A 15,956-nucleotide genomic window follows, 5' to 3' on the forward strand; every position below is an offset into this window, starting at 1 on the left:
CCCTTACTTGACACAACCTCAAAGTAGGTCTGCACATGAGCCCTACCTACACGCTCAGAGTGTCTCTGAAAGCCACTAGCCTGTGTCAGGCAGAGCTCCATTCCCTTGCTGTCTGGAGCCTTAAATCACAGCAGAAAGGTGACAAATGTACCACAATTTATTCTCAAAATCATTTGTTATCTTGTCCTCCGTGAGTCCTGCTTTAAAATAGTGCTGAACGGGGTGGTGCTGCCAGGGTGATGGAGACACATGGAGAACAAACTGAGGGTAACGAACATCTGTTAGAGTATAGAATATTCTCCCACCTCACCCTGCACAGTACGTCAGGGACTGAAGAACTGGAGGCCTTAAAGGACTCAAGGCAGCTCTTCTTTCAGTCTGTACTGTGAAGGTGGGAATTGGGAGATCTGGGAGCGAGACCCTCACTTCTCACCTCTGGTTTGTTGTTCTCTGTGGCAACGGATAGTAAAATGAACTGCATACCCAAAGAACTATGCTCCGATTCTCCCTCCTGTCTACCTCCCAGGTGATAAGTTAATGAGAAGTTATTTATTCTCAGGGAAAGGAAGCAAAGAAATTGGGTCCAGAAAAAAAAAAAAAAAAGTAATGAAGTTGTAATGGAGGATTTCAAGTTCAATATTAAAGCGTTACATCCCTCATCCCCATTCCTGGCGTTGGGTCTAATGCCACACACCGTGTGAAACTCATGGCCAGGAGTGACTTTCAGGACTTTCATTTTTGAAACATTCTCCTTCCTAATCTTACGCCGATGGTTGTTTTCTCCTCTTTAGATTCTGGTTAATGGAACTATTTTTGCACGAATGTCTCCTGGGCAGAAATCAAGCCTTGTGGAAGAGTTTCAGAAATTAAAGTAAGTGTCGAGCATAAGAGGAGCGTGTGCAGGTTTCTGTGGCAGCACAGCCGCCCTCCCTATAGCATCTGAGGGGACACCGTTAGTTTAGGTCTCTGGTAAGCCTCGGTTTTACCCACGAATGTAATTATCAAAGGACGTAAAGTGATGTCAGCCAGGACTGGACTAGTGGGGTTGGCTCTGCCAGCACCTGCCTCACATGCTTAAGCTCCTTTCGCGTGCTGGAGCAGAGACACTGGTACTTGGAGGAAGCCTCAGCTCCGTGAGGAAGGGTCACTTTATAGGGATGAGGCTGTCACGGACTTCTGTATGGAAGGTGAGAAATCAAGAGTAATAATGGAGAAGAGGAATGGACAGAAGGGGGAAAGGGGAGAGAAAAGGCTGGTGTCGCTGTCTTTCATTCCCTAATCTTAGAACAGTTTGGTGCCCTCTCTTCATTGGAAGCAAGTTACTGTGTCCAGCCCATACTCGAGGGACTGGACTTCACAGCAACACAAAGTGCAGGAGGTGGGGACTGTTGAGGCACATTTTGGAAACTGACCACCCCACAAAACATCCACTTTCTGGCTCATAAAGCCCATCTTACAGGAATATTGCCTCCTTAGATGCGGAGAGAAGATATAATGTAGCTCAGGATGGGAATGGCGGGAAAGTCATCAGCTTGAGCCATTAGAGATATCTTCAGACCCTCTTGGCACGAACTGAAACGGCAGCTGGCAGGGACTGGAGATGGGTTGGGGGAATTCTGAGCCCTCTCAAGGCACTGTTGAGTGAGTCCTGTCTGAATGGGGAGTTCTCACTGACACCCGACCTACCTATTCCTTCCTCACTGAGTTACAGCATCTAGCCTGAAGGTTTCAGATAGCAAAAAGACAGAGTGGTGAAGCCATCGGATCAGGAGACTGCCTCTTCTTATCAGATTTTACCAGCTAAGCCCCTTAGCAATGTCTCAAATGCCTTCCATTACCCTCCCCCGCCCCCACTCTCAGACTAGGTAAGTGGCCAGGGGTAAGTGGCTAGCTCATTTACAGGGTCATTATGTGACACTGGCTGAAGAGAGAAATCTTCCTGTCTCAATGACTGAGCAACATTGGCTGACACTCTGAAAGCCACATTCCCCTGAAGCATAATTAGCTTAGGAAGACACATGCTGTGACAGAAAGAGCTCTCCTCTCAGTTACCTGCCCTCCTCTTTGTGGTCTCACCCTTGGCAATGCATATCAAGCATCTCTGGATGAAGGAAGCCAAGTAGATGATTACAGGTAGCGGGCGCACTAAGACACTGTATGCAAATGTTCGTGATTTCACTGGCCCAGCATTAGACTGAATTCATCTACACTGGACCATGCTTGAATTATAGAAAAGGCCAAAAGAGCAACTTCTTATGGGCAAACCACTAATAAGGATATCCTAACAGAACTTGACTTTTATTGCTTATGATCCGATTTTGGAAAAACGCCACTGAATCATTTAAAGCATTGCTACGAGTCACTGTCGATGAGTGTCATTCAGATATAATAGGAGGCTCAATGGACCCTGCATAAGAAACCCCTTTTCCCTGGCAGCGACTTTAAATTTTATCCTTCCACTTATATCCTGGTCACACACCAAGCCGATATACATGGGGTAAACGTTATCTCCCCGCTACTGTGAGACACACCAAACACACATGTATGTGCTCATTGTATGTGCTAAGCCCTTCTCAGGTTGGAAGTGAACTGTGCTGAGAGCAGCTTGGGCAGGTTATGCTGTGCCCCACCTATCAGGTTGAGTGAGAAGTGTTACAATCATGACTTCATTGCAATCATGACCACTCGCTCTTGAGCTTGATAGGGTGGACACAATCAACCTGACATTCTTTTCAAGTATGTGACTGCTGTCATAGCCGATGCTTCCGGTGTCCTCGCTGCCATTTCAATGATCGAGACAAATTAAGACAGGGGCCTTTTTCCTCTAGGACCAAGATTCTCTGAGTCCTTTTCTTGATTCCACATCTGTTCAGGACATACATATGGACACGTGCAAGTTCGTGCACACAAGCATGTACACACACATAGGAGTTAGGTAAAATGGAAGTGATGTAAGAGACCTGACCTGCTGAGTTTTTATCTCTTTCTCTGTAGTTATTACGTGGGCATGTGTGGAGACGGAGCCAATGACTGTGGGGTGAGTACTCACGAGTTCTGTGAATACAAGCAACACTTTGGAATCTCTCTTGAGCTCTTCAAGGATCTGTAGGGCCTCTTCATCCTCCCATTCAACAACCACTTGGTCATGCTTCCCTCTCCCCAAGCATGATTTAGAAACAGAAAGAGCTAACATCACTTCTGCGGTCTACTGGCAATTCCCAGAATAAGAAAGCAATGCTGCTGACACTCCCAAACTTTAGACCCATTGGGGACTTTACAAAACTATCTGCTTTAAGCCTGAAGGTTAAGACATTAAGCCTTTAATATTACTTCTAAGGAGAGGAAGCCTCTGGGAGATCATATGGCTTTGTACACAGTGCATAGCTGGTAAAGCCTTAGAGAAGAAAAAGTTTGGAACTCATAAAGTTTTAATTGCGTGTAAATTGCATTTACTCCCTCCAAACGCACTCTGAGTTTAATTTTTGAAAATTAGGTTTCTCCCATATTGTTATGAAATCCTAAATGGTATGGTTTTTACACTCTGTAGCAGAACTAAAATTAAGTGAGTCTTGGGTTATTCTTCATTCTCAGCAGAAGGTGAGCAAACGTTTTATATTCTGACTTTTGAAGTCATGGGTGAAGTAACAGTCAACTGTCAGGACTGCGGTGAGTCAAAGAACAGGGCTGGGGCGTAGCTGAGTGGTAGAGCCTTTACCTTGCATGTGTGATGCTCAGCCCATGAAAATAGTGCACAGCAGAAGAGGAGGATGAAAAGGAGGAGCAGGAGGAGGGAGGGGAAACACAGACAGAAGAAAACACTTTAATTCCAAGGCTTATTAGAAAGGTAAAATCTGTTTATTCATTTTGCTTTCCATTTATTTTTCCAATGTCTGTGAAAAAAAAATGTGTTCATACTTGAAGACTTAGGGTACATGTTTTGTCTGTGCTTCATAACATAGCCCATTCATCCAACCTAGAGTGAATAGTTATTGCTACGAATTGTGCAACATTTATAGCAAACCAAAAGTACCAAAATGCATAATCTCTGTTCCCCAAAACAGGGATGATCTGATGGAGGGATCATGCATAAATTAACCCTGCCTTCTGGCAGACGATCTTAAACTACACAATAGAGGCCTAAACACTAAGGGAGAAAAGAAGAGAGGGGTGGTTTTCTAGGATGAACTGAACTGAAATCTTTTAATCTATTGCAAAGCAAATGATGCTATCAAGCACTACAGAGCAACCTGAATACAAAATTTGATTTGGGCTTTCTGGATTGCCTATGGGATGGTTGGTTGTGTGTTTCTCTGGACAGCCTTTAGCCTTCATCAGAAGAAAGAAATGAGTCTTCTGTGAAGTAGCACATGTGCCACCATATTCCCTGGTTTGGGTATCCAATGGTGATGCTGTGTGCCCAATACACTTCACCAGCAGTTAGCTAGTTGGTCAGAACAATCAGCAAAGAACACTATGATTAGTTATCTTTTCTGTTTTTTATTTTTCCCCATGATGTTGGCCCTACTAAGTGTAAAAACTAAGATCACCTATCCATGGCTATCCAGATTCTGCCATTCTTTTTAAAAAGATTTTATTTACATTTCAAATGTTATCCTCTTTCCCGGCTTCCCTCCATACCCTCTATTCCACCTCTCTCCACCTGCTTCTATGAGGGAGCTCACCCACTCACCCCCTCCTGCCTTCCTGTCCACACATTCCCTACACTGAGGCATGGAGCCTTGGCAGGACTAAGGGCAGCTGGAATCATGGGTCCGTCCATTTGTACTCTTTGGATAGTGGTTTAATTCCTGAGATCTCTGGTTGGTTGGTATTGTTGTTCTTATGGGGTTGCAAACCCTTCAGCTCCTTCAATTATTTCTCTAACTCCTCCAGTGTGTTCTCAGTTCAATGGTTGGCTGTGAACATCCACCTCTGTATGTGTCAGGCTCTGGTAGAGCCTCTCAGAGACAGCTATACTCGGCTCCTGTCAGCATGCACTTCTTGGCATTAGCATTATTGTCTCGGTTTGGTGACTGTATATGGGCTGGATCCCAAGATGAGGCAATCTCTGGATGGTCTTTGCTTCAGTCTATGCTCCAAACTTTGTCTCCATATTTTCTCTTGAGAATATTTTTGTTTCCTTCTTCTAAGAAGGACTGAAGCATCCACATGTTGGTCTTCCTTCTTTGTGAGTTTCATGTGGTCTGTGAACTGTATCTTGGGTATTCTGAGCTTTTGGGCTAATATCCACTTATCAATGAGCGCACACCATGAGTTGTGTGTGTGTGTGTGTGTGTGAGAGAGAGAGAGAGAGAGAGAGAGAGAGAGAGAGAGAGAGAGAGAGAGAGAGAGAGAGAGAGAGAGAGACTTAGTTACTTCACTCAGGATGATATTTTCTAGACCCATCAATTTGCTTAAGAATTTCTAAAACTGGTTTTTAACAGTCAAGTAGTACTGCACTGTGTAAATGTACCCCATTTTCTGTATCCATTCCTCTATTAAAGGACATCTGGTTTTTTTAAGGCTGCTATGAACATGGTGGAGCATGTGTCCTTGTATGTTAGAGCATCTTTTGGGTATGTTCCCAGGAGTGGTACAACTGGATCCTCAGGTAGTACTATGTCCAGTTTTCTGAGGAACCAACAGAATAATTTCCTGAGTGGTTGTTCCAGCTTTCAGTCCCACCAACAATGGAAGAGTGATTCGCTGTCTTCACATCCTTGCCAGCATCCGCTGTCAGCTGATTTTTTTTTTTATCTTAGCTATTCTAACTGGTGTGAGGTAGAATCTCAGAATTGTTTCTATTTGCATTTCTCTAGGTGCTTCTCAGCCATTTGATATTCCTCAGTTGAGAATTCTCTGTTTATCTCTGTCCCCATTTTTAAATAAAGTAATTTGATTCTCTGGAACCTAACTTCTTGAGTTCTTTGTATATATTGGGTGTCAACCCTCTATCGAATGCAGGATTGGCAAAGATCTTTTCCCAATCTGTTGGTTGTCGTTTTGTCCTTTGCCTTACAGAAGCTTTGCAATGTTATGAGGTCCTATCTGTCGGTTCTTGATCGTAGAATATAAGCCATTGATGTTCTGTCCAGAAAGTTATCTCCAATGCCCTTGTGTTCAAGTCTCTTCCCCACTTTCTCTTGTATTAGTGTGAGTGGATATGGTTTTGGTAGAGGTCCTTGATCCACTTAGACTTAAGTTTTGAGTTTTGAAACATCAGTTTCTACATGCTGATTGCCAGTTGTTGAAAGTGCTATCCATCTTTTTCCTCACTGGATAGTTTTAGTTCCTTTGTCAAAGATCAAGTAACCATAGGTGTGTGGGTTCATTGCTGTATCTTCAATTCTATTCCATTGGTCTACATTCCTGTCTCTGTACCAACACCTTACAGTTCTTGTCACTATTGATCTGTGATACAGCTTGAGATCAGGGATGGTGATTCCCCCAGAAGTTCTTTTATTATTGAGTATAGTTTTTGCTATCCTGGGTTTTTTATTATTCCAAATGCATTTGCAAATTGCTCTTTTAACTCTATGAATAATTGAGTTGGAATTTTGATGAATTGCATTGAATCTGTAGATTGCTTTTGGAAAGATGGTCATTTTTACTATATTAATCGTGCCAATCCATGAGCATGGGAGATCTTTCCATGTTCTGAGACATTCTTCAATTTCCTGCTTCAGAGATTTGAAGTTCTTGTCATATAGGTCCTTCACTTGCTTGGTTAGGGTCACACCAAGGTATTTTATGTTATTTGGGAGTATTGTGAAGTGTGTCATTTGAACTTCAGTTTTGGAAGAGCAATACGAGCTGTTGCTAAGTCAGTGGTTCTCAATTTATGGGTCATGACTTCTTTGGGGGTTGAATGACCAGTTCACAGTGTTTGCATGTCAGATATTCTGTGTATCAGATCTTTATATTATAATTCATAATGGTTATTAAGTTACAGTTATGAAGTAGTGATGAAAATAATTTTATTTGGGGCTTGCTACAACATGAGGAGCTGTATTAAAGGGTTGCAACATTAGGAAGACTGAGAACTACTATGCTAAGACATCTCTCCAACTTTTCCCCCATCCATTTATAGAAGTTTTTTTTTTAATAGAAGTTTTGAATGTGTGCTTCCATTTGCTGGTGCTGTACATGTACCATACAAATAGTATAGTATACATGTGTATGTGTGTGTGTGTGTGTGTGTGTGTGTGTATACATACTTCCGTGGATGACCATGTAGTCAATCTCTCTTCCATGATGATTCTATGGATCACGAGAGACAGGGTATATAGATGAGAGAGCATATAAACAGAGACCTAAATATGAACTCATACAGTGTTATAGCTTACACACAACAAACAGCCTAGTGGTTGAGTGGAAGAGCCTGGTCTGAGGAGTCATGGTTTCACTTGGATGAATCATTCCAGGCTTTGAAAATGGCTCATGCGGGCATCTCACTATCAGAACAGGAAGCATCCGTGGCATCTCCCTTCACCTCAAAAGCAGCCAATATCGAGTGTGTGCCTCACCTCATCAGGTAAGCCAAAGCCTCCCCTCTACCTCACTGCTGTGGCTCAGTGTTTGGCTCTGGAAGCAGACAGAGCCACGTCATAATGGAGAAGGCAGGTGTGGATCTCAGGCAAGTGTTCGAGCAGGTCTAGTGCTGTTGGACCACTAGCCAAGGAACAATTTCTGTTGCTTGAAAACACTAACAAACCCACAGAAAAGTGACTTTCATCGAGTTGTAAGAAATAGATGGCTGAGTCAGGCAGACTGCTGAAAGCTTTCTTTGATATTTAAAACCTGATTGCATCTCCTCTTTTCCCTTAATTTCAATACTGGATACCTTCTGTGATCTTTGACCAGGAGTTTAGGATGGGTGAGCGGGCAGGTTGAGATTGCATCATTAGATACTTCTTACCAGTACTATTGTATACTTCTAAAAACAAACATTCAGAAACATCCGGATGTTGTCATAGGAGGACTTAAACCTTGTCGGAGATGGGGAAGGAAGGACATGTGCTTGCTATCCTTCACTGAACACATTTCTATTTCACTTCTACTTACACTGTAAGTGTAACAAAGAACAAAACATCCAGTTTTATGTTTTCTTCAGAAATCTTTCCCCCTGCTGTTCCTAGAATTCCTGGGGGGTAACTAGGTATCTCCAGGGCCAGTGGGCTGGACGTTATCACGCAGCCTACTCTGAAGGGACAATCACATGGTTGTCTGTCACTTTCTTGGTGCCTCGGAGAACAGAGTGACTGGTGGGATGTCCTTCCTGTGCATCCTCCAAGCAGCTGGGTCACATGTCCTATGTCCCTGGACATCTATCTACACCTGTGTTCTTCTGTACCCCTAAGCATCACCTCCCCTGTGGCTCCAAAGCATGAGTGTGTCTGATATATTATGCATCTGGAATGTATTTACAATACAGTATGTTGATTTAAAATACAAGTCATGATATAAGATTTCTGGTAGGGGTAGATGATTTATTATTAAGACTTGGAAAGATTCTCTTTGCTTCTGTATTTCATGGCTTCAAAAAATTAGATATGATTCAGCGTTCAGCTCTTCGAGGTTCATCTTATCCTTTTATATTCTCTACACATGCTTGCTTATTCCTGGGAAAGAACCCTAGAAGGGCACTGAGGTACAAGTCTTACAAGAATAGGTCTGGGTACACAGGTCGCTTTGTCACTCTTCAGAGCAGGAGCCACCTCTTGTTCATAGTTCTAGTCCTTGTGGGAAAATCTGTATCCTTATTGTTATTATGTCTGCATATTATTATGTCTGTCTAGCTCTAAGCAGAGAATTCAATGGACGGCTGCAGGATATGCAGATAAACATATGAGCTACTAAAATTCATCATCATCAGGAACAGCAGTGATCTTGGAAGCTCACAAAGACAGCTTTTATCCTGCCCTTAGAACAGCATTTTGTACTTTGTTTTAAATATGGCTATCTTAATTTTCTTGAAATTATGTACAACTGTGGGGGCGTGGGCTGGGGGGGTGATGAAATCCTAATGTTTTTGTCAGACTTGGGAAAACAATCCAGGCTTTGGTTCTTTCCTCTGCCTGTGTTTTCTTCCATCCTTTGTTAAAAGCACATGCTAGCTGTTCACAGCCTGGTGGGAAGCATCTGCCTGAAGTAGCCGGGCCCCATCTCCCAAACATCCATCTTGCCTGAGGCAAGGAGTTCCTCATTGGCTTCCAGGTCTGCCATTTTATGTTTCTAACATCTCTGAGCTGTGCAGGTGCCCATGTCATTAGAGACTAGAAACAAACTAAAGCCATGTGACCTTGTGTCCGCTTGGCAAGGGGAAGCTGTAGAACCAACATGCTCAGTTCTAACACTGTCCTCTGATCCACTACCATAAACAAACAAACAAACACAAATCTCAGCTAAAAGCATTTTTTTTTCTCCAAAGGATGAATACACAGTTTCCAAGCTCTAGTTTCTATAACAGTCTTGATCTTTTGATCTCTTCACCTACTCAGAATATTGCCTTGGTTTCTTCCAGCAATTTTACAGATGGCAAAACCCACCAGGACTCCATTTTAGAGTTGCAGCCATATTTTGTAAAAGAAAAGAACACTGATCTTGGCTCTGTGTGTCTGAGAGCTACTAAAACTCATTCAATTCTAGAAAGCATGGTGAGATAGAAGAAATTAAGATCAAGTCAATGCTTGACACTGAAGGTCATTATAATGCTGCATTATGCTTAGACTGTGCACAATAATGGTCTCACTTTATGGAGACAAGGGGGTCTGATTCATTTTCTATCCTTTTGTAATGATTCTTGGTGTAATGTTGGTACTTTATAAGACCTAAGTAAAAGTGGGTCAAGAAACAATGAGGAAATTAAGGACCGAATTAGGAAATAGATTGCCCAAATGAATGAAATATTGAATAGGTCATGGGATTTAGTTAATTAGTTAGTGCTTGCCTGTCACAGACAAGGTGCTGAGGTTTGATTCCCAGCAGTGCATAAACCAGTGGATGCCAGTTAGACAGCATTTGGGAGGTGGAAGTAGATGCATGTGGAGTTCCATGACTAAGAGACTTAGGAGACAGCTCAGTGGTACACAAGTATAAGGACCCAAATTCAAATCCCAGGCACCAACATAGGAAGCTTGGTCTAGCTGTGTTTGCCTGGAATCTTGTTGTTTGGGATCAGAGGCAAGTGGACCCTAATATCACAGCTACTAGCCACTTAGCCCAACAATAACCTTCCAACTCAGTAAGAGACATTGTCTCAAGTCACTAAGTGGAGAGTGATAATAGAAGACACATGACATTCTATTCTGGCCTCTTCAAGATTGTGTATGGGTTTATGTACCTGTATACTAACATGCATGTAACGTGCGCGCGCGCACACACACACACACACACACACACACACAGACACACACACATTTAACAAAACATACAAAAAAGCTTATGTCATTTTCTCTATGTAAAAATACTTGTCTAGTATGTAGAAGGACCTCAAATTTTCCAGCACTATAAAATGGTAAACATTAAATAAAAAGTAGCTGAAGGAACAAATGGATGGCTAAGTGAATATATACCAAGAAGCTATTAAACAAGAACTCCGTGCTCAGCCTTAAGTGGGTCACCAATATTACCTCCTCTTGTGGGGCACTTACATTACACTGGAAGGCTTGGGGTCCTCACCAAAGAGGGGACAGAAAGAATGAGAGACAAGAAAATTGGTTTGTGCTATGAACAAGAGGTGGCTGTGCCCCCCCCACACAAACTCATACAGTTTCAGTTAACTGCACAGGGCATGCATGTGATCATTTTAAAGATGAACTCCTTTTAAAATATAAAAACTAGGGGCTGTGTGGCTTACATAAGCAGCTTTTGTGTCTGTTCTCCACAGGGAGGGACGGGCTGCTCTGGTTTCATCCTTCGGCGTATTTAAATACTTGACCATGTACGGCATCATTCAGTTTATCGGAACATCACTTCTGTACTGGGTAAGACTTAAATCCATTTCTTCTCAGTTCCAATTGTATTTATAATGTTGAGATGTAGATCTTACACCTGTTTAAGGTTTATAAATGAATGACATTTCTCAGAAACAGGTGTCTACAAACTTAGGAATCTGGTGCTTCATGTAGCCTGAGGTTAGAAGTCAGTAATATTGGACATGTTGTCTAGGGTGTTGGTTTTCTCTGGATAACCTGAAACTCTTGACCTCTCTAAGCCTATTTCTTCCTTGGGGAATAAACAGAGTTTGAGAGAAGCCTAAATATAACCCGGCAGGAAATGGATCTGCCTCCAACTGTGGAATATTTCTGGCAAAAAAGACTCAGAAGAGATAAAAAGGAAGAGAGGTTTTTGGATTTTATTTTGAAGGACGGTAATGCTGAAAAGCTCCCACGCTGGGGCTATGCTCCTGAGTCTACCTAGAATTTAGTAGGGTTAGATGTGCTATTAGTAAAAAAAAAAAATAGCAATTCCTTAAAAGGACAAAAGAATTTTAAAAGACAAATGGTAATAGCCATTTAGCATACAGGAGCTATGCATACATTAAAAATAATCTTTATTTCAACCATAGATCACTTTATAATAAAATGATCTAACACACTCAAAGAACACTTGGGGAATTAATATGTTTTATTGCATTGGGAGGGTAATTAAGAGGTAAAAAGAGAGACCGGGAATTTGGGTATCTTATTGGTTACTGCTGGCAAGGACATATATGGGTGGCTAAATGGCCACCAGGTGGGGAGGGATCAAAGCCTTACCTTTACCCAAAATGCAAAGTGGTTCTTACCCTTAGCCAACTCCCACCTCTTGAAAGTTAATGACTTTAAAGTTTAGAGTTTAAGATCCCACAGTTCTATGATAGCTGCTCAAACTGAAATTTTTAAGGCTGTTGTTGGGAAGTTTTCCTTGTGTTTCTGCTTATGAATGACTTTACCACTCAACAAGGAAAGGATAAGAGGAAGTAACTAGGGGCCAAGGAGTTAGATCAATTGTTAAAGTGTTTGCTGAGCTCAGATTCCTAGCACTCACATAAAAAGTTGGGTATGGTGACATACACATATACTTCTAGTGATGGAAGGCAGAGACAGGAAGTTCCTGGGTACTTGATGGTCAGCCAGTCTAGCCAACTGATGAGCTCCAGGTTCAGTGAGAGGCTGTCTCAAAAAGTAAGGTGGAAACCCTGTGCTGGCTGGTTTTGTGTCAACTTGACACGAGCTAGAGTTATCACAGAAAAATGAGCATCAGTTGAGAAAATGCCTTCAAGAGATCCAGCTGTAAGGCGTTTTATCAACTAGTGATCAAGGAGGGAGAGCCCAGCCCGCTGTGGGTGGTGCCATTCCTGGGCTGGTAGACCTGGGTTCTATAAGAAAGGAAGCTGAGCAAGCCAGGGGAAGCAAGCCAGTGATAATATCCCTCCATTGCCTGTGCATCAGCTCCTGCTTCCTGACCTGGTTCGGTTCCAGTCCTGACTTTCTCTGGTGTTGAACAGCAATGTGGAGGTGTAAGCTGAATAAACCCTTTTCTCCCCAACTTGCTTCTTGGTCATGATATTTTGTGCAGAAATAGAAACCCTGACTAAGACAGACCCAAAGAGGAAGACACCTGATACTGACCTCTGGCTTCCACATATAAGTTCATGGGAACATACTCCTTCACATACAAGTGCACACAGTATATGTTTAATACTTAAGAGCACGAATTTGCGTGCACATGGGGTGGGATGGGGTGAGTGCTGGAGGGTAGATGTGGAACAGTTGGGAATCAGAAGACACAATGTACCTACCTTTTCATAAAACTAATTGCAGAGCTTAAGAGTCTGTGGTGGAGTTAGAATAAGTCCACTCAGTAGTTGTCCAACTATTCAGAGTCGCATGAGCTTGTCCTTCAAGCATCTCAACCTAGAAGCTACTACAGAGTCTTTGCAAAGGCCAATGTAAATTCACAAGCAGACATTGGCCACACACTCAGAACCAGATCACAGTGTGGAAGTAGGTCACGAGCTGTGAAGCATGTCCGAAGGCTTGGCTGCTCAAGGTCCAGCAAGGACATTCCCAAGGAATAATGGTTCGACGTTTTGGCCTTATGAGTTCAGCTCCAAACTCATGAACTAAAAAGCTAAGTGCTGTGTGTACCCAGACCTCAGGAAGTCAAAAGTGGTGATCGAAAGTCTACAGTGGGTTTATTTAGGTCAGTGGCTCTCAACCTGTGGGATGTACCTCCTTTCCGGGTATCAAACAACCCTTTCACAGAGGTCACCTAAGGCCACTGGAAAACAGATATTTATATTACAATGCATAACAGTAGCAAAATTACAGTTATGAAGTGGCAATGATAATTTTATGGCAGGGGGTCACCACACCACGAAGAACTATATGAAGAGGTCCCAGTGTTACGAAGGTTGAAAAGCACTGGCTTAGGGAGAGGCCATGTTCGGTTTGGGGACATGAGTAAGCTCCAGACTCCCTGTGTTATCACTCGGTCCATCCTCAAGGTGGAGACCAACATGGGTTGAATGAGTTGAGACCTTGACTTTAAATTTTGCTTAAAATCCCTTTAGAAACTTTCAGATGTGTACTGAGAACTTGGCTGTCCAGGCTAAAATGATGCTTGCCAAGAGTAATGAGGCCAGTGGGAGGCTGGTATAGTTTTGACCAAGTCACTAGTTATAAAGAAATGACTTAAATACTGGGAAAAAATAGCTACTGGGGTCATTGAGTCTAATGAGCTACTGATGGTTTTCCATCCATATTTCCTTTTAGAAAAGAAAAAACAGCAACTCTCTGCTGGGTGCTCTTTAAGGAGCACCATGGACAAGAGCCACTGTATCAGACATGATACTTACACTGTTTTCTTTCCCCCAGCAACTACAGCTCTTTGGTAATTACCAGTATCTGCTGCAAGATGTAGCCATCACGCTGATGGTCAGCCTAACAAGTAAGTCTGTATCTATTTGTAAAGTCCCACAAATGAAGGACTTGGTGGAAAAGTGACATCTATGAATTTATTTAAAGTTACATTGGGGTGAGTGGAGGGTCAGAGCCTCTAGACATGCAGCAAAATAACCTAATAATAAACAGGACTAACCTAATAATATATAAATAATATAACCTGTATATTATAAATATAACCTAATATAAATAATAAATAGCCTAGTAATAAATAGGTCTCCCCCTAAGAACCTGTCAACATATTCTTAGTTCTTTGTAGTTTTGTATCCTGTCCATAGAAAAATGGGTAAGAAATCCAGAAAAGACTTTTGTTTCTCCTTTCTTAAACCCAAAGGTCCCTTTTCATTACTCAACTATGTTTCACACTGTCACAAAACTGCGATTCCTGCTATGTCTTTGACTTGAGAGACCAAATGCTAACGTGATATTCTGGTGCAGTTGTCTGGGAATCGGGGTGTGGGACCCAGCAGCTGGTGCTTGCTTCCTTCTTTGCAGATGACACGGATAAATTGCTTTTGATGAAGGAAGTCGGGGCTTGATACTAACTCTTAATAAGCAAGAAAGGTGACTGCCTCCACAGAAGCAGGAAGAGCAATGGCCCTGTCACTTCCCCTTTGTTCAACAGTGAGGTGTTTTGAAAAAACAACAGATAAAATACCTGACGTCGCAGGACATTAATATCTTTGACACATCATGTCACATCTTAAAATACAGAACTGATATTGAGCTCATATCTCATGTCTATCCAATGATAAAATTTACCCGTCTCTACGATATAAGTAATATCAATTTTGGTTATTGGGTTGGAGTGTCTATTCTAAGCCTATTATATATTTTCTACTATGTGTTATTAATATCCATCTAACTGAATAATTTTGAATCAGCGGTTGTAATTTTATGATGCTAGGTATTTTAAAGCAATCTGGATGATTTATTTATGAATGGTGCTGGAAAGGGAAGGAACCCCCAGGAGATTCCAGAGCCTGTGCTCACAGGCAGTGCTGTGGACTGAAGGCCATGGCTGTCTTCTAGCACTCAAAGATCTCCTGGGAACAAGGTGTGCATGTGGGGACACATAAGTAAATAATTAAATCGTGACAGCAGCTTTTCCCAGTATGCACCTTAATCTTGGGACTAGGAATCATAAGGAACCTTGACGATAGTCATTAGATAGAGGTCACATGCAACGGTCCCTGACTTTGAAAGAAGAAGATGAACACCCACAATTTTCAGGCAGGTATTCAAGGCTCCAGTCTGATCTAGCATAACTTGCTTTTCAGACTGTTTCTTAAGCTGCTTCCTCTCACTTACCCCCCAGTATGGCCAAACTGAAAATCTCGCATCCCACATACTACTCTCTTTCACTGGAAATGCCTTTGTTTTATTAAAAGTCTCTTTTGAAAAATAAATTGTGTGTATGTGTTGGTGTGTGTGTGCGCATGCACACGCACATACATTAGTGTGCACATGCATAGCAGTGCAGTACCATGGACTATATGTCCAATCTTAATCACCAAAAATATCCCTGAAGTCCCAAGCAATTTTGAAATTTGCCTGTCCTTCCTGTGTTAGAATCAGTCCTATTTCTTCCATGAAGCTGCTTTCAGTGCTCCCTCCTGTCTTTCCTGTGATGACAGATTATCATTTAAAAAAATGAAATAACCTTCCTTTCTCTAAACTCCCAGAGCATCTGCTGCCATCAGGCCACACTATTTTGAATGTGTGCTTCTTCCATTCATGAATGTAACCTCCCCAGCTAAACCCTTCACTGGAGCCATGAGCCTTCGTACACCTGCAGGGGTCAGTATTCCTAACACAGACGAGAAGGATGCTGATGGGGTTTTTCTGTTGGATAGAAGTTTGCTGACCCGAATATTTGAGAATAATAAATGATAAGTGGCAGCTGAGCACAAAGAAAGAGGATGGCAGCATCTCCATCATATCTTCTAAGGAGATGCTTACTGGTCCTTCCATCGTAAGCACACTCCCCTCCCTACCCAACACCTG

At 42.3% G+C, this 15,956-nt stretch overlaps 1 protein-coding gene across 2 annotated transcripts in view; it reads left to right on the forward strand.

The window, feature by feature from the left end:
- ATP13A5 (ATPase 13A5) overlaps positions 1 to 15,956 on the forward strand; it is a gene marked incomplete at both ends in the record, with an annotated part of 133,806 nt that overhangs the window by 94,546 nt on the left and 23,304 nt on the right. For both annotated transcript variants that reach the window (XM_080918703.1, XM_080918704.1), the window contains 5 exons: positions 792 to 871; positions 2,995 to 3,037; positions 7,425 to 7,534; positions 10,889 to 10,985; positions 13,863 to 13,935. In XM_080918703.1, coding sequence (XP_080774829.1) covers positions 792 to 871; positions 2,995 to 3,037; positions 7,425 to 7,534; positions 10,889 to 10,985; positions 13,863 to 13,935 — 403 coding nt within the window. The remainder of the gene's footprint in view (positions 1 to 791; positions 872 to 2,994; positions 3,038 to 7,424; positions 7,535 to 10,888; positions 10,986 to 13,862; positions 13,936 to 15,956) is intronic.

This window comes from Micromys minutus, assembly GCF_963924665.1.
Source record: "Micromys minutus genome assembly, chromosome: 7".
Classification (NCBI taxonomy): domain Eukaryota; kingdom Metazoa; phylum Chordata; class Mammalia; order Rodentia; family Muridae; genus Micromys; species Micromys minutus.